Source organism: Strix aluco, chromosome 1 (genome assembly GCF_031877795.1).
Source record: "Strix aluco isolate bStrAlu1 chromosome 1, bStrAlu1.hap1, whole genome shotgun sequence".
Taxonomy (NCBI): domain Eukaryota; kingdom Metazoa; phylum Chordata; class Aves; order Strigiformes; family Strigidae; genus Strix; species Strix aluco.
The window spans coordinates 153,820,182-153,847,758 of record NC_133931.1 but is presented as its reverse complement, the minus strand read 5'-3'; the positions used below and the strand labels follow the sequence as shown (position 1 = coordinate 153,847,758).

General features: G+C 43.5%; 1 protein-coding gene across 1 annotated transcript in view; it reads right to left on the bottom strand.

Moving 5' to 3' along the window:
• Positions 1-21,543, bottom strand: part of TMC2 (transmembrane channel like 2) — a 32,579-nt gene extending 11,036 nt beyond the window's left edge. Inside the window, exons 1-14 of the mRNA XM_074816358.1 lie at positions 21,498-21,543; positions 21,137-21,184; positions 18,950-19,280; positions 18,083-18,232; positions 15,836-15,926; positions 14,831-14,912; positions 14,428-14,534; positions 12,566-12,664; positions 8,688-8,830; positions 7,061-7,208; positions 6,416-6,604; positions 4,772-4,951; positions 3,793-3,945; positions 2,317-2,445 (exon numbers count right to left, since the gene is read on the bottom strand). Coding sequence (XP_074672459.1) covers positions 2,317-2,445; positions 3,793-3,945; positions 4,772-4,951; positions 6,416-6,604; positions 7,061-7,208; positions 8,688-8,830; positions 12,566-12,664; positions 14,428-14,534; positions 14,831-14,912; positions 15,836-15,926; positions 18,083-18,232; positions 18,950-19,280; positions 21,137-21,184; positions 21,498-21,543 — 1,896 coding nt within the window. The remainder of the gene's footprint in view (positions 1-2,316; positions 2,446-3,792; positions 3,946-4,771; positions 4,952-6,415; positions 6,605-7,060; positions 7,209-8,687; positions 8,831-12,565; positions 12,665-14,427; positions 14,535-14,830; positions 14,913-15,835; positions 15,927-18,082; positions 18,233-18,949; positions 19,281-21,136; positions 21,185-21,497) is intronic.
• Between the last annotated feature and the right edge of the window lie 6,034 nt (positions 21,544-27,577).

Genomic DNA, 27,577 nt, shown 5'->3' with positions numbered 1-27,577 from the left:
GGCTGGTCTAACCTATTGACAGTATTTGTTGTTTTATAAATTATTATTCTGCTAGATTTGCCTATGATTGAAGCTACTCTTTCTTCTACATATGTCTGCTTTTGTGCACACAACTCAAATGATTTTTGGCAGATTAAACCGTGTCTAAAGTTTTTCTTTTACGTTTTCTTGAAAAAAAGGTTTTTTTTTTACTGAAATGCAAAAAACACAGTTCTAAGAATTGATGGGTGATGCCCTTATATGTTTGAAATGTTCTGTGCAGTATGTCTGTTTTTCACACAGTTTGCATGTACTTAATACTGTCAGCAATTCATGAAGTTGAGGTTTAAGATGTTTGTCTTTTGTGATGAAAACTCAATAGGAGCCTAGCTGACTGCTCACAGCTTTGGGAAAGGATGGGTGCAAATATTGGGTTTTTTTGGTTTTTTGATTCTGGTTCATTTCTACTTCAAATCTTTAGCTAGAGCTTAATTTTGGCTTCTTTTTTTCCCCCTGAAAATAAAGGCAGCTTTCAGTGTCTGCTGTCCTCTCCCTTGAGTACTTCTGTGTGAAAAGGCTGGGTTAAGCAAGAGACTTATTCACTATATAGGTTAGAAAAACACATATACAGTTGTGCTGGTGCCCATGGCTATGTTGGGTTAGATGGATGTTACCAAATCCTCTTTCACTCTTTTTTCATTCCTGGGCCAGGGAAGAAAAAAAAAAACCAACCCCTATTTGAGCACCAGTGGAGTAATGCACATAGCACCAGGAAGAATATATGAATCTCCCAAAGATGTTGGAGAAAAAGAGGAGGGAAGGTCACAGTGCTTTCGTCTTTGTAACTACCATAGGAGCCGCTTGGCATGAAAGGAGAATTTTGCCTTTGCCAGGCCGCAGAGTGCCAACCCTCTAGTGCTGCCCATGTTATGGGCTGCAAATAAACACTGCTACTTAGTCCTAATAAATAAGGGCCTCACTTTGCTCTTTCTGAGCTCCCTGGGTTGGACTGCTCTTTTGCAAAAGCTGACCTGCTGGAGCATTTTAGTCTGGTCATCCCCTGACAGATGCTGAATGGCATTTTTTTCTCAGTGCAAAATCTTGCAGCCTGCCTGGGTTGATGCCAAATGCCAGGGGAAAGCAGAGAGGGAAGTGCAGAATAAGCCCTAAAGCAGCTCTTTTAAATTTCACTGAGAGGTGGAGGATGGATGTCCAGGAAATGTTTGGGGGTTTTTTTATACATCAAGGAGTGCCTGCAGGACAGAAGGCATTTCCAGCTATTTGTACAGTGGAGATCTTGAGAATGCAGAAAACCCTGAATAGTATTTCTAAAGGTGGTTTTGAGAAAAACATCTAAAAAAAAGAAATCAAAGGCAGCTAACAAAGTGAGAGGAGGACGTGGCCAGGAGGAGTAAACCAGAAGCTTCAACAAGACCGTGATCTCTGAGCACACACAATGGGAACAATTTTGTGCTGCTTGGCTGCTGGGGTGTCCTCTGAGCTCTAAAATCCCTTGGCCACTCTGGAAACATCCTCTGCCTCCCGCAGAAGAAATACAAAGAGCTCCACAAGCAACAAAATGCCTGTTTTCCCCAACAGCCCATGCTTGACCAGGCCCCAGTAGACACCTGCAAAGCCCTCCTCTTTGTTCTTCTGCAGCCCCTTCCTGAAAATCCTCCTAGTATGACAGCTAGGCAGCTGGTGCACTGCTATAATTCTAATCTTGCAAGGTAGCTCCATCTCTGAATCCATCTGGTTTTGTCATTTCTTATGTGTGACAATGGACTTTTTCCTTCATAATTTTCTTCTGTATTTGTGTAGCTCCAGTGCTGGCTGCTTTGGTAATGTAGCCTTTATGAATACCAAAGAGTCCATGTGTTACACATACATGAGAGGGGAAGGAAATGCTCTTTGCTCCACTGCAGCAGAAGTAACACCAGCTTCCAGCATTAATAAGAAGACGGTGCTGTGAGTAAAGCGTGCTACTGGCTGTGGGGTGGGCAATGAACAGGAAGGTCTGGGGCTTTGAAAACAGGTATAGAATGGCCCAAAGGTTTGGGTTTATAACAACTGAATGGACATCAGATTTAACTTTTTTTTAACTCAACTTCATGTTTTAAAGTCCTGAGGGTGGGGGAGAGACCTGCTTTTTTGTAGGGTTCTTTCTGGGATGGAACTGATTGATCCAGAGAAGTAATGCAGAGACTACCCATGCCAATTAAATTATCAGACAAGACTGGAAGACCACTGGAAGCATTCAAAACCAATCTGTTTGTAACATTTGACCAAATGGCCCTAAATTACTTCTGTCTTCTCAGCTATAAGACACTGACTTACAAATCCAGCCTCTAGGTCCCAGCACCAACAGTAATTCATAAATCTGACGAAGCAAGCTCGGATGAAATCTCCCACCAGGATGGTTATGTAGGTCACCAGGATATCGGACACGGTGAGCCTTACAATCTCCTGCAATTTAAAACAAGGAAAAAATATTTAGCTCCTATAATTTCAGTAGCGCATTCAGGACTGTATTTCTTTATTAAGCCATTTGTCTTTACATGACAGTAACCTTCAGAAAAACGTGCCATGAGCAAACTCCCTGCCTGTTTTCAAACACTCAGCAGTGCCTAAGCTTTACCTCTGTGCTTGGGAACCACGAGCTCCGTTACAGACATTAGCCCTGATAGTTGATGCTAGTGTTACTGACTGCATTGTATGTTGGCAGCACATAAAACAGAAGCAGAATGGTAATGCTGCAGTAATGCTGGTGTAACACACAGATACACTGGGGGTAATTTTGACTGGTTTTAGCTCTGCTATGGCTCAGCTTCATAACCTTCACGTGGACTCCTGAGGAAATTTCTCAGTTATAAACAAGAGCTGTGAGTAAGTGTAGAGAGGGGAGATGTGCAACACAAGAAGGGTAAAATTGCAGGCAGAAGTAAGACTTGTAGGATGGAGATAGTTGGTGTCCCAAGAATTCAGAAAGAAAAACACTTACAAGAAAAGGTTTAAAAGTCTGAGGGGAAAAAACAAGCATCTGGAGGATGACAGCTCAGCTGCACTGAGGATCAGCATCTTCCAAGGAGTGGCGGTGGCTGCTCTTTTCCCACTTAAATGAAAACCACTTGGCTAGTGAAGACTCATTGGGCATACAGAGTAATGCATAGCCTTGTAGCTTGGTAAGCCTAGCTATCTATATCAGCCGACAAATAACTGCTTTTTAAAGAGTGCATAGTCTGGCTGCAGAACTTCTTGGAGCAAGGTGAAGGTTGCTGGGTGGATTTGTAGGGTGAAGCTCTGAGGACTTGAAGGCCACCCTGCATGCCTTTCAGGGGGGTTATTTTGCCTAATTTTGCTCTTGTCCCATGGCCTCACAATGCGTTAGAGTTGGGATGTGTCAGAACTTCCCTTGAGGCATGTCCTGTGGTTGGCCTTCACTACTGTTCCAAAGCTACTCTACAGTGTGAACTGAATTGCAGTAGTAAGTAGAGAAGACGTTTGCTTCAAAGGCGCAGTCGTGATCTGAACGAAAACATGATGCAGGCATAGTTGCAAACTACCTTTTGTGCTCTTCACAGCAAGTGCAGCAGAGCTGTGCATGCCCTTGGCGGTTCCAGGTGGGGATTTCGCCACCATGGCTTGAGAACCATAGCCAAGGACTTCTGCTGTCTTGGTGCTGCTATGTTAGAGTCAGGAAAGGAGATGTCATTTGTGAGGAAAACTTCAAGCCTGGAAATACTAACAGCATCAACAACAACAAAACCCCACCCCAAACCAGCCCAGAGACTTACTACGTAACAGATTTCTTACAATGCCAACAGTTGTCTCCCAGCAGGGTCCCCTGGGCACGTCTGCAGGATCAAGAGGAGGTGGGGTGGCGGTGCTGCCATTCCCCACGGATGAGTTGTGGTGACTAAGCAGTGTCCAGTGCGTGATGTTCTTCACCACATCCTCTTCAGCCAGCTGGAGTGAAGAGACCCACCCCCACCAGCCAAAAACTTCAGGAAATATAGGAGGATGTGTTTGGAGAGACCCAAGGCGTTGCATTCCCCCTCCTCCCTACCAGTTACCACCCATCATATAAGCATCTGCTTACAACAGAGTTGCAGTGTTGGCAATAGACGAGAACTCCTTCCCTCTTGCCAGGAACAGGGGAGCAGCAGCTCTTCCAGATCAAAAGCAGAAAAGGGCACTGTGAATTCTGGGGAGCTAGCAGCCTGGTCCCCACATGTAGAGGAGCCAGACCTCCGCCTACATGCTGAGGGAGCGTCTATCCAGTTGTCCTTCCTCGCTTTTTTCACAGTTTTTCAGGGCAGAGCAAACTACCCCAATTCCTCCAATTCTCAGCTTAAAACAGTCATTTTTTCTGCGGATCAGTTAGACGTTTATCCTTTCCCGCAGTTATCTGCCTGCAACACGCTACCAGGATAATGTTAAAGAGGGGAGTGCAGGGGAAGAGGATTATAAACTATATCCTTGGAGTCTGTGTTAATAGAAATTGCAAACAGTGTCAGATGGAAAAAAAAAAAAAATCAAATTGACCTAACATGCCATGATTATAGGAGACAATAACCACTCTCTTTTCAGGGCTGTAAAGAGAAGTTGGAGACTCTGGAAACCCCTCTAGTTGATGAGTCTCCCTGGGGCGCTGCAGCAGATCCTCGAGAGGGTTGGGGATGGGGGAAGCATCTACTGCAAAGGGGGTGATCATCCCTACTGGCCATGGGGATGGGCTGTGCTCACCCTTGGCTTTGGAAAATGCTTGTAAACATGGCTTCTCAGCTCTTACTTTTTCGTTGACATCATCCATCAGGGCCAACAAAAACGTGTAGAGGTTCCCAAGGAAGAGCGCAAAGATCCGCCCCAGCTGCCATTTCAGTCCAATGCGGGGATGGTAATTTTCTAGCGCAGCAATGGTTTCAAACAGCGGAGGGCAAAACATGCCCAGCAAGGACATCACAATTTCAACCTGCCACAGGAGGAAAATGAGATTACCACTAATAGTAACAACAGTGACTATGTTACTTTTAGCAGAGCAGGGGCTGCCAGCAACTGGTTGGAGATTTCTGGAGGATTTATAAGGGGGAGGGAGCCAAAGTGAGCTTAGCTTCTAGCTTTGCTTAGTGTGCAGGCAGAACAGTGTCAGACTTCAGGGCTGGGTTGCACGGCTTGCTCTTGCAGGAGCACTTTTGCTATTATCTCAAAGGAATGAGCTCTGAAGAATTCATTCCCTGTCAGTCCAAACTCATGAATATTTAGGTTCCCCAAGTCCCTCATAGTACTGCTTGCATCAGCTCCGAGGTTCTTATTTTAGTTTCAGAGGAAGTGCAAGACTTGGCTTGTGTGCATAAAGATAATTAGTCAATGCTAATGTTTATTTTCCGTGTTCAGCACCTTTGCTTTTGCAATAGGCAATTACAGATTTGAATGGAAGCACATCAAGGACTCAGTTTTGCAGCTCAAGAAAATGTGTTCTAGTGATATTTTTGTTCCTCTGTGTGGTGCAAGATGCTAAATTATACTGTGGTCAATGAGGTCATTGGTAAATCAGTGTTAGTTCAGGCATGACTTGCAGGCTGTGTCTTTTTTTACAGACCTACAGTGCCCATTGGCCTGCAGAGGACTGTGTCTATACAGCTGCTGGTGGGCTCTGATTCACAGGTTTCTCTTTTTGTACTTTTCATTCCAGAAGAGGGGACAGTACCCAGAACTGTATATATGCAGATCTCAAGTTGTCACCAGGAAAGTCTCAGACATTAAACTTTTCTAAATAGGATTTTTTTCTTTGGGAAAAGTTCACTGAAATAAATCAAAGCATTTTGTGAGAAAGTGCAGTCTTGCTAATATTTTCTGAGGGAATTATGAAAATGTATGACTCTTATACATCAAAGCCAAATTAAATTCAGTGTAGTATACATTGAAATTAAACCTTTCCATAGGTTGAAAGATTTTGTGTGTGTGAAGAGCTTCAGATTTGAACTTCTCATTCCAAAATCAGACCGAAAAATTTTGATGATCATTCTAAAATCTTATTCCCATGATTCAAGATGAATGATAAAGATCTGACTTTAGCTTTGTTTCTAACACACAGAGCTTTCTATTACAACACAATTTGTAAGCATTAATATGCAACTTGAGGTAGATTCTTTAGAAAATAGTCAGTGTTGTAAGTGTTGAAGACCCATTGACTTTTATTGTGATTTATTGTAAGAGTATTTTCCCCTCTCTATAGGAGTTGTTAATTTGTCCTGGAAACTCTCAGTGAGACCGATGTGCTTCGTGGCTAAAACAAGTACAAAGGTACTGAAGGGGACTTCTGGACCCTGGTAGGGAGTCCCTCTACCTTGGGTGCTGTCCTCAAGCTGTGGCAATGATTATGCTGATATCTAAGGCAAATTTTCACAGCAGAAAACCAGAAGCAAAGTTCCCTTACCTCATTTCTTTCATACCACCCCACGTTTTGCATTTTGGAAAACGTCTGGGAGCGCTTCACCACAAAATAAATGAGGTAACCACTCCCGCACAAGCAGCATATGATGAGGACATTGGCCAAAACCCTCAGGAACCTCCTCAGGTGGATGTTCTCATCCTTGTTGCTTTCTTGCTCGTCCACGATAGACTCCTGAAAAAACAGGGGTGCTTACAGAAGGGGAGTGAGTATCTAGCAGCACTCAGCCTAAGGCAACATCAGATGGTTTTCCACCTTATGAAATGCAATCCCATGCTATTCTGACTATATTGAATGTTGTTGTTTGTGTTAAGTTCAAACTAAGTTTCATGCAGATATCCTGGTTTGACTGAAAGACATTGAGTAGCAAACAACCTGCCATGTCCCAGAGGAATGCTGTGGGGAAATTGTGTGCTGAAGTAAAGCAATTTTTTTTTTTTTTTCAAATCCTAAAAAAGGCGTTAGGGTGACCCCGGGAACAGGAGCTGGAGCTGCCGTGGTTCAGTGCCATACCCTGTTGTTTGTACAGAGAGATGTTGTACAAGTACCCAGATTTCCCCTTAAACCTCTGCCATGGTAGGGGCTGGGACCATCCCCAGAAGCAGGCAGAGAAATGCTGGTTAGGGTTACCTTGAAGCTGGTGGTGATGGATGCAAACTTGTTGTCCGCTGTCTCTGGGTTTCCAATGAGGTAGTCCCAGCTGGTGAACATTTTCCAGCTGAAAATGAAGTTGTCATCATCTCCGTCTGCTGTACTTTCATTGGCATTGCGTGCCATCCTGTGTAAGGACACGTGCAGTGACAAGGTCAGGCAGCGTTTCACAGAGCCACCACGTGTCCTTCAGCTTTGTAAATTGTTTTGGGATTTCTGGTGGGTAAGGAAGGAGCAGGGTAGCAGTTCTTGGGGTTTGGGTGCAACTGTGTAACACATGCCATTGGACTTCAGGTCTAAAGAAGACTGAATTGTTAAATGGGGTCTTCAGGGCTACGCAGGTCTTGTATTAAAACAGTAATGTAGAAAAAAACTAGCATAGGTGATTAAAGCAGGTTAAGGATTGCTTCCACCAGTTAGTGCATGAAGAAACTCTATTTACAGTGCTTCTGGGTCCTAGGGTACAGTATATGATTATTGCTACCTTTAGTTAGTTAAATTTAGTCGAAAACCGCTGGTGCTGTCCAATACAACCACTGCAACACAAAGTTTTAGTGAGACTTCAGTAGCTGCACAATGCTGGAGCCAAAGAGCTTGCAGCAAGTCATGCAGGGAGAGAAAAAGGATTATTCTTGTTAATCAGCATAGGAGGAGATATGGCTTCTGCTGTTTTCTCTCTATTATTTGATCCCTGAAATCCTTCTGTAACCCCCACTAGAGTTCCTAGCACCAGTCCCTCAAGGAAGGCGAGACAACAGAAGCTGCAATTTCATGGCAAATGTACAGCAAATCCCCATGTCCCACTCCAGACAAAGGCTCAAGAGGCTCTTTCTGCTGCACAGCAATAGGGCCTGTTCCAGCAGTGATACAAATCCATGGGCTTATTCTTTCTTGCAAAGGAAGGAAAACCTTTCTATGGTGTGCCCTCAGGCAGAGACAGGGGGTTTTATTTTTTCATTTTTGGCTTTGCAGAGACTGTCTCAGCAGCGAGAAGTGCCTCAGCTGTGTCCTCAGTGCCCTGGGAGGGGGGAGTCTCACTGGTGTTTGGCGACAGTGCACCAGGGTCATGGAGATTGGGGCCCTGCTTTAAAACTCCACTGATAGGTTTGGAGATGCATCAAAGGCAGTCTGGTAGCTTCTGCATCTTTTCTGTACCCCTCACACCATCTGTGTGACTCATGTTGGCTTTCAGGAATGTTTTTTTGCTATGAAAGGATGGGAAAAGGAGCCTTTAAAATTTACTGTAAGTAAAATCCTCCTTCATGTACAAAATTCACCTGTTTGATGGCCCTGTAGTAATGTTGGAGGAAGGATTGAAGTGATCCAGAGGGGAGAAAGAAGAGGACTGGAGAAGGAGGTGCGAGGGTTCAAAATAATGCTTGTGAGCACATGGCTGAGGCAGAGGACTGGCCGGGTACACCCAGAGCCAGGGGTGGTGGATGCTGAGTGCGTGGACACAGCAGGCACACAATCCCCTTCACCCCAAGCATTCCCAGCTGTCTGGCCAAGGCTGGACTGAGCTGTGAGCCATGCCCATGGAGGGGAACCCAGCTGTGAGACACATCTAGACAGAGTTTGCAGAGAGGGCAATGCCAGGCGTACTTACGATCTTATAACAACCATCAGGCTGTAGCCGAATACGCTGATCCCAACCGTGAAATATGCCATTGGTAGCCTGTATTTTAACCAGCCAATTGTCCGCTGGTTGTTGTAGTAGCCGTAAAAGAGGGCTGAGTATTTGATGTAGCCCTGGAGGAAAAGAGAAAGCAAACATTTGTGTAAGTTGTGGCTTTTCTTCTGCAGAGAAGAGGTTTCTGGTGAAAACTGAAGATTTAAAACAAGGGAAATCAACTTGGAAATATTTTTAGTGTCTCAGTCTCAGCTGTTTGTTGCCCTATCACCTTTGAGAGCCATTGTCGTAAGAGCTTAGCCTCCTAAAAGACGGAAGAAGAGAGGGAGCATGTCAGAGGGTACTGGCTCAAAGCTAAAAGTTTATAAAAGTTTTTATCCATCACTGTTTCATCCCTCCTAGCAAAACCTCCTTATTGCTCCTTGTGACTGTAGCCCACCTGCTTTTCTAAGGCAGTATCAAGCACTCAGACTGTGCAGAAATGCTGTAGCAAAGGGGTTTCCCACCATGATATGAAACTTTTCCTTTCAGCTAGGAGGCAGCTGATTCTCGGTACCCTGCAGACTTAGTTCATTTTACTGGCTACCACCTGCAGAGCAAATATAACTAAAGACTAAAATTAAAGCATTATTTCCTGTGGAAAGCAGAGCTCAGACACAATATCAACCATGTTGCCTCAAGTAGATCTATTTTTGCTGTACAAACTGTTGGGCATTCAATGAGTGTGCAGATCTCAATCTGCATTAGCAATCTTTCCCTATTTCTGTCATTTCTCATCCAAGTTGATATGTATTATTGCATATTGTACTTCTCCATTTTTTGCCTATTATCTTTCAGCTCATAAGTTAAGTGTAGTTAATCAGTCTGGCCATGATAGTTGAGCAAGCTCCCCTCTGATCAAGCCTTTGAAAAGACCAAAATTGAGACATGACTTGAAGCTCCTATCAGAGGCTGTTTAATGGGTCTTGTTTAGAGACATTGAACAATTTACATGGGAGGGGATCTCTGGAGGTCATCTAGTCAAGCCCTCTGCTCAAAGCAGAGCAAATTTCAAAACTAAGTGCTGTGGCACAGGGCCACATCCAGGTGAGTTTTGAAAATCTCCAAGGATGGAGATCCCACAACCTTTCTGGGTGTCTCTTCCAATGTTTGACAACCTTCATTTAATCAATTAGATGAAGCTCCCCCAAAGCGCTAGGTGTTTCATTCCTGATATAAAGCTTTGGTATCGCTAGCTGTGTGTTTGCCCAGCACTGAGCAGTGCCATAGGTACAGGACAACTCTGCACATGTTTCTGCCAGTGCTGCTGAGCCACTTGGGGAAATGCAGCAAGCCTGTGGCTGGCACACCACAGCACGGCTGCTTGGGGCTTGTAGCGTGTTATGTATAACATGTGCTGGGGAGATGTAATGAAAAAAGCCTCGTAAAATATAATGTTCCTAGAAGGTGCTAGTGAAGTTTTTTTCTCAGGTTGTAATCCCAAACCTTTGTCTTTGTGATTCATCAAATGGTGGGGACTAAAAAATGAGTTTCTCTGCTCACATCATCCAGTATGTTCTTTAAACTCCATTTGTGAGACATGGTGTCGGGTGTCCAAGTGAGATTTATTCCTTTCTACCTCTCTAGAAATCCATGATGTGACCTCCTTGCTGCCAAAGCATACATTTCCCCGGCTCCTCTATCTTGAAATGTGTTTTTCAGGATCACAGTATTGACTCTTCATTTTATTCCTGCTCTGAAATAGGTTTCCCCATTGCACCTCTCATGTGGAACATGCTGGAATAAGCACCTATCAATTTTCAAAGGGCAAGCTTCTGTGAAGGGCTTAATTTGACACCTGGCTGCGGAGGGTATAGGTGTACATTGTTGCCCCACAGCTGGAGATTGCTTCTCAAGCTTGCGTGATTTCTCCCTGGTGTTAAGCAGCAAGGGAATAGGTTCTGGATGGGGACCTTTATGGCAGAGGGATTCAGAGGATCAAGGCCTTGATGACAGCAGGGGAATGTAGAGGTATGTACCAAGCCACAGGCAGGAGAATGGCAGGTCATGGTAGCCAGCCTTTCACGCAATGGTACAGCCTCATCCAAGAGCAATTTCCTTACTCATATTTGTATAGTTTATGGTCTCCCAGACAAAATCAGCAGTTGCAGTTCAGCAACACTCCTGCAGGTCTTTTTCTGTTTGTTTTGGCATGTTTTTTTCCCTGGATGAATGAGTTTAAATGCAGCTTCTTGTATTTTTACAGTGTTGTATTCAAATGAGCTTTTCATTCAGTGCAATGTTATTCAAAATGTCACTAATTCACCTCTGAATTTCAGATTCTGGCAAGTAGGTGAAAGTGCTAGGAGAGCATGAGCTAAAATCTCTGCTGATCTTCAGCAGAAAATGGGTGGTGAATGAAGGTCTGGGCCTGTCAGGTTCCTGGACACACCAGTATTTGGAGCCTTATCAATAAATTAATTTAAATAATCTGGTTTACATTACAGTAGTTGTTGTGGTTTTTTAGCTAAGGAAATTGTGATGGGGTTTATTACAGAAGGACTGGATCCCACGCTTGTAATATGTAGGCCAGTGCCAACAAGCATTTAAAAAATATTTCCAGAAGTAGCAGCTTTGAAAGTCGGATCCCAAGGTATTTGCCACAGCAGAATCTCTTGACCCTCTGCACACATCTTTTCCTCTTTTGGGCTATCCCCTAACAACACTTAATCCCTTTGGCCTAAATCTTCAAAGGCAAAGAGTAACTGGGTGTGTGTGTGTGTGAGTTGGGCTTTCAGCCAAGTGCTTGTGGGCGGCTGGAAACTTGGGCTTTCCCTTTGGGTGCAACTCCTAAACTTTGTTCCCAGCTTCAGGCTCATATAAGTATTTCAGGGGAATAGGGATGCAGGGACATGGGGAACTATTCCCTTCCCAAGGCTACAAGCAAGTTGAGTGGTATGGCAAGGTGCTCCCTGCCCGCAAAGGGGGTCCACGGCTTCAACTCTCCTTCTGGCTGCCTGCTTTGGAGCCGCTCTCGCATTTCACCTGCCTGCTGGTTGCCTTTCTATTTGGAAGTAAAATGGCTCTTGTGCACACAGAATTTTTTGGTTTTGTCAGAATAAAACTCTACATTGTGAATGTGAGATGATATAAATTTCTATAGATTGTTTTATGTAGATTTAAAATACAGCAGAAATGTATTCCTTGGGTGTTTTTTTCCTTTGAAAAAGGATCTCTTTTTTTTTTTTTTTTGCCTGAGCTCACGAGGCAACTCTGTAAATGTGGTTTAAGTAAGTTGCACCAAGCTCATCACTGGGCGGTTTATGTAGTCACCTGCTTCTACTAATGCTCATAGAAAAACCTAACTTTGGCTTCTTGTGCTTCATGAATAAAAATACTGTGTAGATAAAAGGACATGGGGTTCCTAAATCTGTTTAACTTCTTTCAGTGAGGAACTGAAAACTTCACTAGCCTTAGTGGATTTTATTTTGACCTCAGACACATTCTGTGTGGTGTCAGCCAACTGTGGTGGGATGTGAAGTGCATCTGCTTTGTTCCTGAAAACCCAAGAAATATATGTCTGTGTGTTTTTGTGTGTATACACACACACACACGTGACATACGCCAGCCAGCACATTTGTAATGGAAGTGGTTCATATCCATATGCAGGTGCCTGCATGTGCACATGCTGTTCTGGCCAGAAATCTCTGGAGATCCACAGAGATTTTGTGGCAGCAGGTGTCTTCATCTCCTGGAAGAAACAGATGCATTGCTAGTTTATCTCGGAATAAATTCATCCCTGTAGTGCTGCTAACTTCTGAAGGGTTTTAGGAGGTATTCAACTGATCTCTTATGATTAACACTCCTGTGCTTACCTCAAAATCCCAAAGAACTGAGAAATCCATAGCTGTTGCTTGTTCGGCCCGGGGTACAGTTTTCCTTGGCATGCTCCCGTATGGCATTCCCATCAGGATCTGGTGAACATTAATAAGTGATGCATGTATGGCATAACACACTGTACAGTTCTCTGCCATTTTTTTCTTAACAAGTCCCTTTTGGTTTGCTTTTGGTTGGTTTTCCACTTTGTTGATTTTAATATATATTTTATTTCTTGATAGCAGAGCAGCAGTTTAAAATATTTAGAATTTCACCCAATATATTTCACCCAAATAACGTCCCTTTCACTGGTAACATCCATTGTACAGGAAATATTTTGCCAAGGAACTGTATCCCTCAATGAACAGCTCCAGTTTAAATGCCTTTAGTTTAGCAAGAAGTTCTTTGCTTGAACTTCATGGGTCTAATGCAATAAGGGGATTAGCTTTATCTATTTATGCAGGACTCCTCCTCTGAGAGAAGTCAAGAGCACTGGGTTGAGCTTGCAGTGTATTTTGAATTATATAGTCTTGAATTGAAAAATGATCTCAAGGTGAGGTGAAGGGCAGTTAGGTTTGGGCAAAAAACATAGGACAAAATCAGGCAAAGAACAGTTTTCATGGCACAGCCTCTCCCCATGGCACCACGCAAAGCAGGTCTTGCAGCAAGTCCAGTAGCTATTGAAGTCCAGAGAACCTCAAGGGCTATGGAGAGTTAATAATGTATTTACAGCCAGACTCTGACTGGTGCATATACGAAAATATCTCATTAGCATTAATAGCCTAGAAAGGTCCTAGCATATCACTTATTTTTAAGGGCTATCTAATTAATTTCAAGATAGTTTATGATTAAATGTTTATTGCCCAGCTACTCTCCATATCGTAACAGCTCAGCAGTCAATGAGTAACAGTATGCATACTTTAAAGATGAAAGCTGTTTAGTCTTCTACCATATGCATAGCTCCTTACAAAATACACTTATATTGTTCAGTGCTAATGGTTATGTTTCTTCATCCTGGGAGGAAACAGCTTTTACTTTCAATAGTGTGAGCAACCACATTAAGGAGCACAAAAGCACGGTCCTCAGGAGAGACTCTGTGCTGCATTTTTGCTCCATAAAAATCTGCATTGAACAGAACAGATGCCACTGTCTGCAGATTGCACAGCCTTTAAAGACTGCACTGACTAATTTAGCTGGAGCTGTAATGGCTACATTAAAAAATTCTTCAATAAACAATCATATAAAGTTGGCTATGAGATCCTTTTCCTTCTCCAAGAACAGTGAGAAATAGAAAAACTAAAAATAAAACTCTTCCTTGTGAATCATCTGAATTAAGAGTACAGAAAAGGGATATTTCCCAAACAAATGTTAGTTGGCAGAGTGCTGGGAAATTGTTCCTTCCCTCGAGGGCTTCTCCTGCGGGGCAGTGCTGTGCCTGCCACCCCAGAGCCATGTCCCTTGGAGGGCTTGAAAGGGGGGCGTTCTTAATCACTTTTAGAGCACAGTCCATTTCTTACGGCTCTTATGGACTTGAGCTTGTACCTAGGAGTCATAGGTCATATTTTTCACTTTAGTCAAAATGTAAAACTAGCCTTAGATTAGGTTTTTGAGCTCCTGGTTTAGCTGCTGGATGGGCAGGATCTTTCACAACATTTTAGGGCTCCTGATTTCAGTCTGACTTTTAATCCTGTGTCAGTAACAGCCTTGTAAGTTGGTCTTTGTAAATAACCATCCTTATATATTTAATTTTTCTAAAAGTGTTTTCTAAAACACTTCCTTTTATAAGACACTTGTGCTATCGATCTCATACTCATGTGAAGCAACGGGCAAGATATTACTGAAAGAAGAATTAAACACTTACCTCTGGAATTATAACCAGTCCAAATATTAAACCAAAAAGGACAAGATTTACTCCGTACATCCACCGCAGAAATATGAAGTAGGAAGCGACTGAGGAGCCAAAGTGACCTTAAACCAGAAGACACTTCATGGTTAGGAGTTTAGGAGGGTTAAACTGTCCTCAGCAAGACCTGGACGCCTTTACCCTCATGTCTCCCCAGCATGTTGCCTAAGGCCCTTCTGACAGTCCCCACCACTGGTGGAGACAGCAAAGTCCAGATCTGCCTGGGGTGCGTGCTCCTCGTTTGGCATCAGTGCCCAGGGCGAGAGGAGACTGGGGACCAGGGAGCTGGAGCATTGTTTGGATGAAGGCAAAGCTCTCTTACAAAATGTCTCACTGCCACCGCACATCAACTTTCACTTACTCTCCACTTCTTTTATCTTCATCTCCCAGGGTATGCACTGGGTTTTAAAATTGTCAAAGTCTCTCTTAAATTTCACCCATTTCTGAAACAAGACAACATTGCAGTGAGTAGAGAGGTGAGAAGTGGGAAGCTGGTTTGTCTGCAGGGCTTTCTGATGTCAGGGTTTGGTAACGTTACTAGGAGCGGGTGTAAAGTCCAAAGCAGAAACTCTGGTCTGGGTCTGATCTTTCAGACTATTTCAGACACTACCTTCAATCCAAAAGCCCCCCACCGCCAAGTGTTAACATTCAGTATCTGAGTTTTAACTTTCCTAAGCTTTTGGAAAGCTGAAGTTGTGCTGTGAGTTTACCATATAATATTGGGGTGGCAAATTCAGACCTAGGTCTGGATTGAAAGAATTGATGCAGAGCCAACACTATTTAAAACAAAATTTAATTTGATAAAATACTGAGCTTTTGAATACTTTCTCATCAGACCAGTGGCTAAACTTCCATTGGTTTCATCATCTCGGGTCTGGCTCCATTTTTCACTTCTCAGTATAATCTCCATGACAACATGCAATTTGACTACCAACTTCAGTTTTAAAGCACAGTCATCATTCTCCCTGTTATCTTCTCACTACCAGGGAAGATGAAATTTTACAGGAGTCTACAGGGCAGTGCAAGAGGTTGGCATGGCCTCTCTCCCCTTTAGGGTACCTTGTCTCACAGATCAAGGTTTTGGAGATTGCAGCCAGAAAGCTGTGGTTTTCCCTGCTCCTGCAAAGACTCCCTTGCTTCAGGGAAGGTTGCAATGAGTTTCAGGTGGGGGGAAATTTTCTCTTGTTCTTTCTGTAATAGTCATAGATTTGAAGCTGGCTAATATTTTTTTGAATGTGGGCAGGAAGTTTTGTTCTGATTTCCTGGTGTCTCTTTTGCCAAACAGAAGTTAATAAACTCTACCAAAAATGTGCTGAATGCAAAACCAGGTATCCAAGCTTTTCCCTGACATCATTGCAGCACTTACCTTTGCCATCATCATCTTATACGCGTACAACTTTTTGCCCTTCCCTTTTCCCAGAGCTCCTTCAAACTTTTCTACAAAAGCTTGTGCCTCCCTAATTGGAAAATAAATAAGCAGGTTATTGAAACAGCAAAGGGGTCTTTAGCTTTTCACCTCTGCCTGCACAGTGGGAAAGCAGCCGCACTCGTGCAAAGGTGGGGCTTTGGTCTCTCTCCACACCACGCACTGCCTGTGGGTTTCTGGATGCTATCTGCTGGTGGTGTTGCTGTGCCACGTACAGCTCGCACACACACGCACAGCTAGCTAACAGGTCCCCAAAGCACTCATGTTCATGCAGACGTGTGTCCCAAGTCTTGTTCAACACTTCTCCCTAAGTGTAGACCAAAACCCCACCTGTTCCTCTCGCTGCCACCCTGGCATGCCTGCTATAACTTCTCTCTCCTTGTGCATTGGTCAAGAAGAAAATAACATCGTTCAGTGAAACAAACGCCAAGCAAGAGGATACAGAATTTCCCTCCATGAACACCTCCCTCGATAAATATCAAAGAAGTGCAGCTGGCCCAACAGGATAATCTCAGCACCAGAGAAATGAGTGCATGCTAGTTAGGAATAAAATCAAGCTGCAAATTGAGATTAGTTTTAGAATAGGATTTCTAAGGGAAATACAGAGAACAGAACCTAGGTAGATGCTGTCAGAATATGCTGAGTTTGTGAATGAAATTGTATCATATATTGGTGTTGCTAATACCTCATAAGAAGAGATTAAATTTCAGGGGTTGGGAGATCCTTTGTAATCCTAAACCTATGGGAAAGACAGACTTCTACTTGGTAGAAACAGTTGGCTAGTTCAGCCCATAGCCTTGGGATAATCACCTGTGACTTTATTTGCAACCTAAAGTGAGATTTCTAAGTCTTGAACATATTTTTTCACTCTCTTTGTGTTTCACATTCCGCATCTATGCAATGGGGCTAATCATTTCTTGTCTCAGGGTTGAGTTTGTGCAGCTGAAATAACTAATGAATGTATGGCTCTGGAGACCCCTGCACAAGCAATGTAACAATTTTGTTTAGGTTCATTAGCAGGTGGTAATGATTGCCATGGTTCAGGGATAAGGTGCAAGGATGGAGGTACATTATCAAATATGATGCTAGGCAGAATTTTAGCCAGGATCCTACACCAAAGGGAAAATATGTCAGAAATAATACTTCTTTGCTTTTTTTTTTCCTTTCTTGCAGAACTTTGGACTTTTAGGGTCATAAGATTATATTTGTAATGAGCTCAGGCTTGTAGCATGCCTGTGCGATAGAAAAGCTGCTTTAATACAGTTTCCCTGTATAGATCTTTACCCAGATTTTTAGAAATAATTGGCACTATTCAAGGCTCCTCATTTTAATGGAAGATATAGCAGGTCTTGGCCTTCAGGGTGTAAAAGAGAGAATCAGAGACACATGGTTACTGCCAGCCTTCACAGCCTGGTCACTGAAGCTCTGAGCAGCCTCTCGGCAAACATGGAGCAGGAACATCACCACTCCCCGTGGGGCTGTGCATGCCTTGAAACACTATTTTGAAAGCTCTTCTGGTAGAAACGGGTTTCAGAGGATTTTTAACCAATAGAGCTATGATTTGAATCATTGCCTCGACACGGGAATGGTTTGTTATGAGCCATTGCCTGTTGACCTGTGGGTTTTGATTTCCCTTGTCTGCCCTGCCCCACTGCCCCTCATTGCCTTGCACTAAGGGGTCTCTGCAACTCCCTGAGTTGTTCCCACATTCAGTGTAGGCTGGGTGGCAATATTCTCTTCGTTCCATAAACCTTTTCAAACAATACAGCATTTTTCCTGAGCAGTCCCATCTCAGGAGTGTGAAGTAACATGGCACTTTGCTGCTCTGATTTCTGTCTGACAATGGACATGAATAAGAAAACCAGGGCACTGAGTTTGCTTTAACAAGTAGTCTGACAGTAGTGTGTCATTTGGTTTTAAATACAAGGGTAGAATGACCTGGCCATGGGTATCAGTTGAACAGATTTGCACCTTGTCCGTTCTTTGGTTACAGAGGCTGAAAATCAAATTCCACATTTTAACTCTGATCATTTAAACCCAGACAGGCTGGACAGGCTCTGCTGGTTGCTTTTTCTGAGACTGGGGTGTTACAGTAGCAGCAGAAAATATGTAATTTTTAAGAAAGACAAAGTGCATCGGACAGTCAGCAAGGACCCCAGGGGTGGGGGTTCCCGGTGTGATAGGTACCTGAGCACTGAGAGCTTCTTCATCATCCTCCAGGGCTTGTTCCTCATCGTGGAAATCAGTTTTTTCTTTTGCTCCACCTGCTCCATCAGCATTGCGAGCTCTTCCTCTGACAACGACTCCTCGTCGGATGAGTTGGACGAAGAAGTAGTACTGGGAGAGACACAAATTAAAGTGTACAAAATGGAAAAACTTGTAGGACTTAGAGGGAAGGTCTTGCTTGGGGTGGGCACAGTGCTGCGGGCCCCCCAGGATCCCGCTCTGATGTGGGCACACTGCCTCACCCTTCCCTGGCTCAGTGCGATGCACTCAGGGCAAGGTTGCTTCCAGCCAGGTTAACGAAGAGGCAATTGCACCTCCCCATAACTCGCCTGACGTTGTGCTTTGGACCACACTTTAGCTACAGAAGCATTGCCGAGGGCTACAGCTGGCTCTGGAGAAATGTTTTTCACATCTTCAGAAGGAAAAGGAAGATAGGGAGAGAAGCGGAGGGTTGGGCCAAACAAGATTTAGAACAGATTTGAAAACGTGAGAGATCCATTTTAACCTGAATGTTTCCATACACTAACCAAAAAATGTGCCCAGATCTAAGTTGCTCAAAGTATCTAGTTTAAGAGTGCTGTTCTACCCCCAGCTGTAGGCACTAGGACTCCACTACATGCATGGATCTGATCCTGGCTGAGAAATGATAACGACAGAAGACTTTGGAAACAGTTTTACACTACTGGTTTCCACTGCTGTATCTCTTTTGGGAGAGCAGTAACTTGTTCGCAGTTTATTGGTTTTGCAGTTCTGACCCATATGCCACTGGCATGTGGATACCGCTGCTGGTCTGACACGAGGCACCTTACTCAGGGATTGTTTAATTACCTGTTTTTCCTGTCTGTCTTCTGTTTGTCGTCCCCTTCCTTTTCTTTCTTGTTTGTTTTCTTTTCTTTGTTTTCTGACTCCTTTTGATCTTTGGTAGGAGCCTTTTTGCCTCTCTCTCTCTGTCGGCTTCCTTCCTCTCCTGCTTTTTTTCCATCACTGTTTTTTTGTTGGTAGTTTTTTTTCCTAGAAGCTCTGTTTTGTTGGCTACAACTGTCTTCCTCTTTGCTCTCATCTTCTTCTTTGTCTTTCTCTTGCTTCTTCCTTTCAAGCCTGCTTGCTCTGCCGGTTTTCCTGCGGGGATGTTTCTTAGGTGTCTTGTCCTTTACTTCTTCTGCAAGGGAAAAAAAACAAGTACCGTGGGAAATCCATGCTGGCAAAGTAAGGATTCATCAGAAAAGTGCGGGCAGCCAGAATGCCTGATGCAAACCCTAGCCAAGTCAATGAGCAGATGCCCATTGACCTTGGTTGGTTTTGCATTATGCCCCATCCAAGAGCCACATCCAACTCTTTGGTTACGCAACTCCCATTTAAGATAGTACGGCTCATTTTAGCACATCAGTAACTTATATGTGACCATAAGAAAACCAGGAATTAGTTACAAATGAAAAAGTCCATCCATCAGAGAGCACAGACAGGTATCTTCCCAATCTGTAAACACACCAGAGCAATGGAAACAGAAATTGTAGTTGGTTATACAGTATGTAGTTTACTTGTTGGTGCAATGTCCTTGCAGGATGTTTACTTTAAGGCTGGAGATGGAGGTCTTCTGTTTATAGAGAGAAAAGGTACAGCTTAGGCAGCACATGGCTTTGTTTCTCTGAGTTTTCTTTTATATAGGAAGGTCTATATCCAGAGAAGAAAAAACCCAGATAGTCTCTGATGCTAATTTCATTCTTATTGGCATTGCAAGCTAAAAACCTCTTTTGTCCAGAAGTCAGAAATGCTTCCAGTTTGAAGGATTCCAAAATTTCTGGCTCATGAAAATAAAGTGTTCAAGCAACAAACAAAAGATTTATCATTTTGGCATTGATTTTTTTTTTTTCCCCCAGAGTTGGAGAAATTGTAATGTAAGAAGGAAGTTGTGCTGGAATGGGATCCAGAGTGAAAAATGAGCAGCCTAAAAGGTGAGGAAAATAGAAGCAAAGAGAATTTGAGTATTTGCATTTTTGATGAAAATAGTTTTTGCTTGCTAGTGGTTAAAAATTAGTAGGTGGTGATTGTGACACTTGTCACTGGGAATGAGAAGGAGCTTTCAACTAGTTTCTCAGGATCCATTAGATAGGTTTCAGTTACCATGTAATGGTCTATCTCAGCTGAATTTCAGTTAGTGATCTAGGTCAAAGGACCACCTACCCTCTTTGGGAAAATGTTCATTTTGGGCATCCAACTCTCATGGTTTTCATTTTCAACCTATCAAATATTAGGTTAAATGTGGAGCATTCGTTTGTTACTTTTATCTTATTGCCTTGGTTGCCTGTATGGAAAAGGTGGCTATGATTTAAAAAAAAAAATCCTAGTCATTTGTTAATTACTTTCTCATATTTTATGGATTGCACAGACATGGTTGTGAACCAGTTTTGCAGGAGCGTCTACATTCGTATCACCTATCCAGTGCAGTTATGATTTACCTCTTAACTATCTCTTTTTATTTAGTGTTATAATCCTACAACTGAGCTATTTCTCTTTATTTACTATACATAAAAGATTAAAGATGTTTTTAATCCTGTTACTGGCTCTTCCTGATTTTCCTTAAAACCATCAGTCTGTCTTCAATCCATTTTAATTTTTATCTTTTCATGGCCATGATTAATTAAGATACCAGTGTGTTATGGTCTAAACAAGCATTGCAGGGAGGGCAAGCAGGACCATGGTGTGGTGCAAAGCAGTCTTAGCCCTGCAGACAGTCGTGCTTTATCGGAATGCCTGGTTTACTAGGGATAACTGCCAAAGGATGTGGGCTCCAACAGCCTCCCACTCTAGAAGCGTGGTTGAAAGGGGACAGACTGCTTAAGAACAGTGGTTTACATATCACTATTATAAGTCAAACCTCAAGGGAAAAATCTGCGTGCTTACAAATAGCTCAGGAAACAGTTTGTGTTGTTGAGCAAGTAACAAGCAGGAGAGAAAAAGAAAAGGTATCACTTCTTGTATTTCAAACAAGACCAAATTTTTTAATCTCTACATTACCTTCACTCTCTGCGTCACTTTCGACTTGTCCATCAATCTCTATTCCAACTGCAAAACAAAGAACAAAGATTAATTGCATTTGTTGCTGGGATTTACACACACAATACTTTACACAGCTAGCCCTTCAGGACCAGCTGAGCTTGGCAGAATATCCCTTATTGATTATACATTATCTTCTTTTCCTACAGTGATGCTCTTAATATTTGCTTTAGTTTGGCAGATTGGCAAAAGTTTCCTACATGAGCAAATTGAAATTGCATGGTATTTGAGAGACACAAAATGGTGTGCTTGGAAAGTCCCGAGACATTTTGTCAAGTATTTGGCAGCATCCAAACTGAAATGATCTCATAGTGATACCAACCATCTTCCATGATGACCTGTAAAGCACATTTCTTTTTCTTCCCCATGACAGCCTCCCGTCTTTTGCACAGACACCGTAGCTTCTATGCTGCGCAGAACACCCCACTCATATACGGGTTACTCTCTCTTCCAGTGCCCATGTGCTTGTCTCCTTGGCATTGCAGACAGATGGGCATGTCCAGCCATCGGTGACCTCTTGCTTGTGAGCCATGTGTGCAGGGGAGGGCAGGGAGGGGTGGGAGAGGCAAGGAAGACCTGGACTCTGCCTCAGCCCACCCAAACACTTTCCCTTCTGCTCCCTTCTCCCTGTGAAAAAAGCACCTGTCGGCATTACATTGCATTTCATTATTTAAACATGAAGGAAAGCCCTTTGGTGGATACTTGGTGGTATCGTATGAAACAGACACAAGTCACGTCTGGTTCTGACATAAGCATGTGGCTGGAGGCTTTGAAAGGATCAATTTTCTTAATGCCATATTCTTTACTGACCTGCGTCAATCTGTGTAACCCTGTTAGTCATTCTCCTGCACCTTATTAAAACTCTCAGTTGGTGCCCCTTGGGGCATGGCTGTGGGTCACCTTTTGTCCTCCATGCGTGTTCTTTGTAGGGGACTCATGAGCTAATAGATGCAGCAAGGAGTCAGGAGTCAAGACACCAGGATCTCTCTTTCCTTTGCTCCTCTATTCTGTATGACCTCTGCATACTCATTGCACTTGCTGGTAAAATAGGATAGATTTTCCTTCTAGGTGCTCTAAGGCTTAATTAATTAATGCGAGACCCTCATTCGGAAGGTCCTTTAGTACCGCAAAGTATTGTATTGCACTCTGCAGCTTGCAGTCTTTCGATGAGCCAAGAATAGGTTTGTCTGAGCCATTTCCTGTGTAGAACCTGCAGCATTTGCCCCAGCTGTAGCTTCCTCAGCGAACTCGCGCGTCCCCAGCACAGGGTTTCTCCTGCAGGTATGCTGATTGCGCAGGAACGGTTTCCCAAGAGGAAAGCTTACCCTCACGCAGTCTCTGAAATCTGCTGCAGACCCCTGGCTCGTGCAGGTGTCCCTTGGGGGACCCGATGTGGTGACAGTACACAAAAACTTTTTTCCAGATCTTGACAGGGACAGTGTTACTTCCCCCTTTCCCTCCCAAAAGAGAGGAATGTTGTGGAGATCAACCCGAGGCTGCTGCCACCAGCGACTCTTGCAGGTGACTCCTGATCTGGGTCAGGTGCAGCACCCAAGGAGGTGCCAGCCTGAGCAGGAGGCTCTCTGCTGCTTTTTTCTCACTGAATTTTGGTCCAAAGGCACCTTTCAAGTATTTTAAGTCCAATCCCATGGATTGTTTGACATGCCTTTGACTTTACCTCAGCTTGCCTGAGCTAAATACATAATGTATGTTATATGTCCATACATTATTAACAGCTCTAACCCTACAAGTTCATTACACCAGGCATTTTCACTGTGTGTTCCCAACACCAGTGGGTTTGACTGGGGCTGAAGACAGCGGTAGAGGTTTTTGAAGGTCTTCCTAGTCAACAAGTTTCACCTATAACCCTATGTGCCAATGTGGTAGGTTGAAAAGTTGATTCAACTGTGATCACTAGTTCATTGCATTAATACTGCTCCAGGCAAAACGGAGCAATTCACAGTTGCTGGAGGCTACTGGAATGGATTTTCTGCAAGCTACTTCAGTTGCCTCAAGCCTCAGCCCTAAGCATCTCTTTCCTAAACAGAGGATCTAGGGACTTCATTTTCCTTGTTAAATGAAAGCCAGGTTTCTGGAGAATCAGGTGGTAAGAGGCAAAAGGGGTGTGGATGCCCGACACACCCTCACAATACCATGCTCAGTGCTGGCACTCCTTCTGCCTCATGGCACCCTTCTTGTCCATCAAGGCAAACTCAGATGCTTTTTGCATGCTCAGGTATGCTGATGTAGGCATCTCATTTCCAGAATTGAGTGTCCTGGCTTCTACCTCGCCACATGGTCAGTAATTCACTCATTATCTGCACTGGAGCTGGGGCAGCTGCAGGTCAACCAGACCTGCTTGTGCCACTTGGCATACCCATAGGTACTGAGCACATGATTTTGAAAAACAATGGGGACTTCAAATTCATTTTACTACCAAAATGTGTGGGTGGGTATTACCTCTGTCTCCTGCTTCTAGTCAGAATGCCTGTCCTTTGATTTTATAATCTTTTCACAGTGGTGGTAGCAAGGTGTGATGTTTTTATGGCAGTCACAGGGGCCCTGGGCAGCCCTTGTCACACAGGCAGATGAGATCAGCCTGCACCATAGGAGGGGGTGATAGCTGAGGGGTCCCAGTGTATGGGACAGAGCAGGAACGATAGCTGTTTTGTACAGTGCTCGTGAGGCAGCATATTGGTCCAGCTGTTTAGTAGCTGAACATATTTGCAGTAAGCTCTGTAAGGATGTTGCTTTGCTCTCCTGTACATACACTGTCAAACGTAGTTAGATTGACTGTAACAAAACTGCACTCTTACAGGCTGGATGGCAGTATTTTACCCTTGCATAGGTAGGAATCATTATCTTTCACACTTCCAACTTTATTGGATTCCATGAAGGGGAGGGAGGTGCATAATGGCTAGCAATTATTTCCTAGTGAAGACGGATATTAAAGTGGCTGCCCAAGTGCTTACCTTTAAGGAGAAATTCCTACATTACCTTTCAGACTCAGCCTGTGGTACAACAAACTCCTTTGCATATGATCTGCTGCTCCCTTTGCCTTAAAGCCTCAATAAAAATAAATAACCCACCCTAGGTGATGCTGTCTTCCTCCTCTGGAAGTGATGGTTCACCTGTGGCTGATGTGCAGCCACACAGGCATGATTAGAAACCTCAGGGTCTTTGTCCCTTGTGGCACATGTCCTCGGGAGGAGATGCAGAGCCACCATCACTTTTGAGGTGGACCAGGCAATGCCAGAGGGTGTGATGCAGAAGACAGGCTGGGCAGGTGAACCCGGGGAGCCTACAGGAATGGGGTTCAGTGCAACAAAATGTTGTCATGCAAGCTGAGACCAAGAAAAAATGCAGCATGTTTAGGCCAAACCACAGACTTGCCAGCCTTGTTTGTCTTATTTTTTGGTAAGCGCTTAGAGATGTGTAATTTCCCCCCAGAATCAGACTGGTGGAGACCTTGGTATACCTCTGTGCTGTTTTTCCCTGTGTGATACTGCATTTGTAGTGCATGGACACTGAAGAGTGCTGGTCAAAAAAAGAAAGTTTAAAGAAAAAAAGATATAGTTGTTTATATACAACACTGAATTATTTATGAGGAAAAAAACCTTAAGGTGGCATATTCTACAAAATGTTGAATTTGAAGTCAGAAAAATGTACTTCGTTTCATGTCCTTTTGACACCCATCTTTCTGTGATGGAAGAAGGTGCTTCATTAAAGGAAACATATATACAAAACCATTGCAACAAGCCCCAAGCATGGCAGGCCTGGGAGAGCAACAAGACATCTCATGTGCTGTGAGAGAGGTCTCAGACGAGGCACTTCCCGTGTCTGTGTGTGTGCATCAAACAGATGACAGATCCCAAAACGGCTCTGTGTAGGGCTGACCTGAGCTTGTACAGCTGTATGATGGCTGCCATTCTTCAGCACCACGCATGCTGCCATCCTCAGCTCATGAGCCTGATTTTCCTAAGAGGATAACGTGTCTTGCAGGGTTTATGATTTCTTAGGATTATGGATCGGGGAGATTAATGGATTAGTCTTTTACCTCTGAGTTATTCCACACAAGGTATGAATAAGTAATGCACAACCACAAATCCAGCTATTACTTATGTAAATGTCAGACTTCATACGCAGAGTGTGAGCAATTTATGGAGTTGTAGTGCTAATTTTTTTGTCCTGTACTATTTAATTTGTCTCTCCTCACACTGGTGAATAATGCTATACAATTTGACAGTTTTGAGTTTTAACATACGAGGATGTTGGACATCTCACACACCTCCAAGTGTTAAATAAAAAGCAGTTGTATTATGGAGAGAGGGTAACTGAATCCTGGAAGCACATACAACATGCTTCTAAATGCTTAATGAGCTAGTGTTTCTCCCTTTCTTGCTTTCTGATTAACATAGGACTTTAGCTAATTAATCCATGGATTACATTTATTCAATATTCATCTCATCTATAAGTAATCTTTACTTGAGAAGGTTTTTCAGTAATAACAATAATACCTGACCTGTGTGTGGATATTTTGGTAAGGGCCTAAAACCTGGAAATTGCCAGAGCCAACTTTAATGATATATCTGAGACAGACAATTAAAAGTTAGAGATCACTTCCCAACACTGACTTGGATCTGTTGGATTGACTATTAAAGAAAACTAATTATTTTTTTTTTTTAAACAACATAATTGTGTTTTCCAGGGTCTCTCAGATGTGCTTCATAAAACAGGATTCAGCTCAGCTGTGATCCAGCCTGTCATTTGACCAAAATCTGGGTCTAACTTTGCAAAAAAAATTTCTGACTAAGTCATGGAAATCCATCATGGGCTACATGTTAACCTGAGCATATATGTATGCAGAGGTCATCCTCATGAAATCTCTGCAATGCTGTAGTGTTTCTCAGTACTTTGGTACAAGGGTCTGGAGTGACCTCTGACAGAGCAGCAGAAAGTAAGGACTCAGAAACTAAGGACTCATCACCAGTGTTCACCACAAGCACGTGGGAAGACAGTCTCATTAATTTAACATAATCTGGAAAAGAAATTTCTTAGCTTTTTGCAGTCTCTGAAAACAAGCTTCTGGGTCCCATATAGCATGGTGGGACTGGACTATGGCTGGAGGCAGTAAAATGGTGCTAAATACATGTCCTATGCTGTTTGTGTAGTGTGGGCATTAGTTACTTGTAAGAACAATGCAAGTCCCACTGGAAGAAATTGCGCAAGACTAATCTTGTGGTGTTTGGGATGCTCCACTCAGTGCCTTGCCAGCTTGTACTTTGCCCATGGAAATAACCTTTATTGGAATAATCCCAACCCAAGGTGGGGAGCACGAAGTCCTCGGCAGCAGATCTATTGCTTTTCTGTACCTTTCCTGTTGTTATTTCACAGCATTCTCTCTTTGGCTTTCACTCACCTCATGCCTCAAGGCACAGCTGGGAGTTTCCTGGGAAGGAGCGCAACAAGCTCTGTACATGCTGTTAGTCTGTGTTTTAGCTGAAGAACAATTACTGCCAGAGGGCTGCTAATTCAGGTGGCCTGTCAGCAAGAATTAAACCAAAACAGGGGGAGGATGTGCACTGTCAGGTCCTGGAGCTGTGCCAGCTTGGAGAGATATCTCTGAACATCAGATCAATCATAGAACACAGCCGCTCAATCTTCCACCACTTCTTATCATGTAGAAGCTGGTAATAAATTATTATGTTTTATTTTTTTAAAAGTGATGCTTATATTGCCCAGCTGTGTGAGATCACAGCGCTCCTTTGACAGCAGTTTTATGGGAAACACTGCAGTTATTAAGACCCCAGCCCAGGGGAAAACACAAGCCTGTGTCTGACAGCTCACTGCCACCTTCACCAACTCAGTCTCAGGCTAAGCACATGCTTAGAACCATCCTGGATCCATATGAGCCTGTCAGTGCTCTCCAAACACGGCACATAGGTGTTTGGCAGTGGTGCTGGTTAGATGGTGTATGTTGCTCCTGTATCATCCCTCCCCATCGCTGGCCTTGACAGGCTTTGAGGGCAGGAGGCTCTTGTTCATCTGAAAAACGGTGTGTGTCACAGTCCTGTGGTCCCGGCACTGCGTGAGTAACTAAGTGGCATTGGCAAAACCATTTTGATTTCTAACCAGAGACAGAAACTTCTACCCATCTCCCACACTCTTTGTAGGGAACAGACGCTGCACAACAATTTTTTCAACCCATCACTCCCTATCTGAAGAGTTAATGAAAATAGGGGAGAATATATGTCGAAAACTGAGAGGAGGGTAGGGCTTTTTTCCACAAATTCTAGAGGAGGAGTGGAACATTTTATTGGGAACATTTTTGGTGGGCTCCATTCCTACCTTATGTACCCGCTTGGCCCTGGTCTGGAGGAGAAATTCCAGCATGATCCCCTC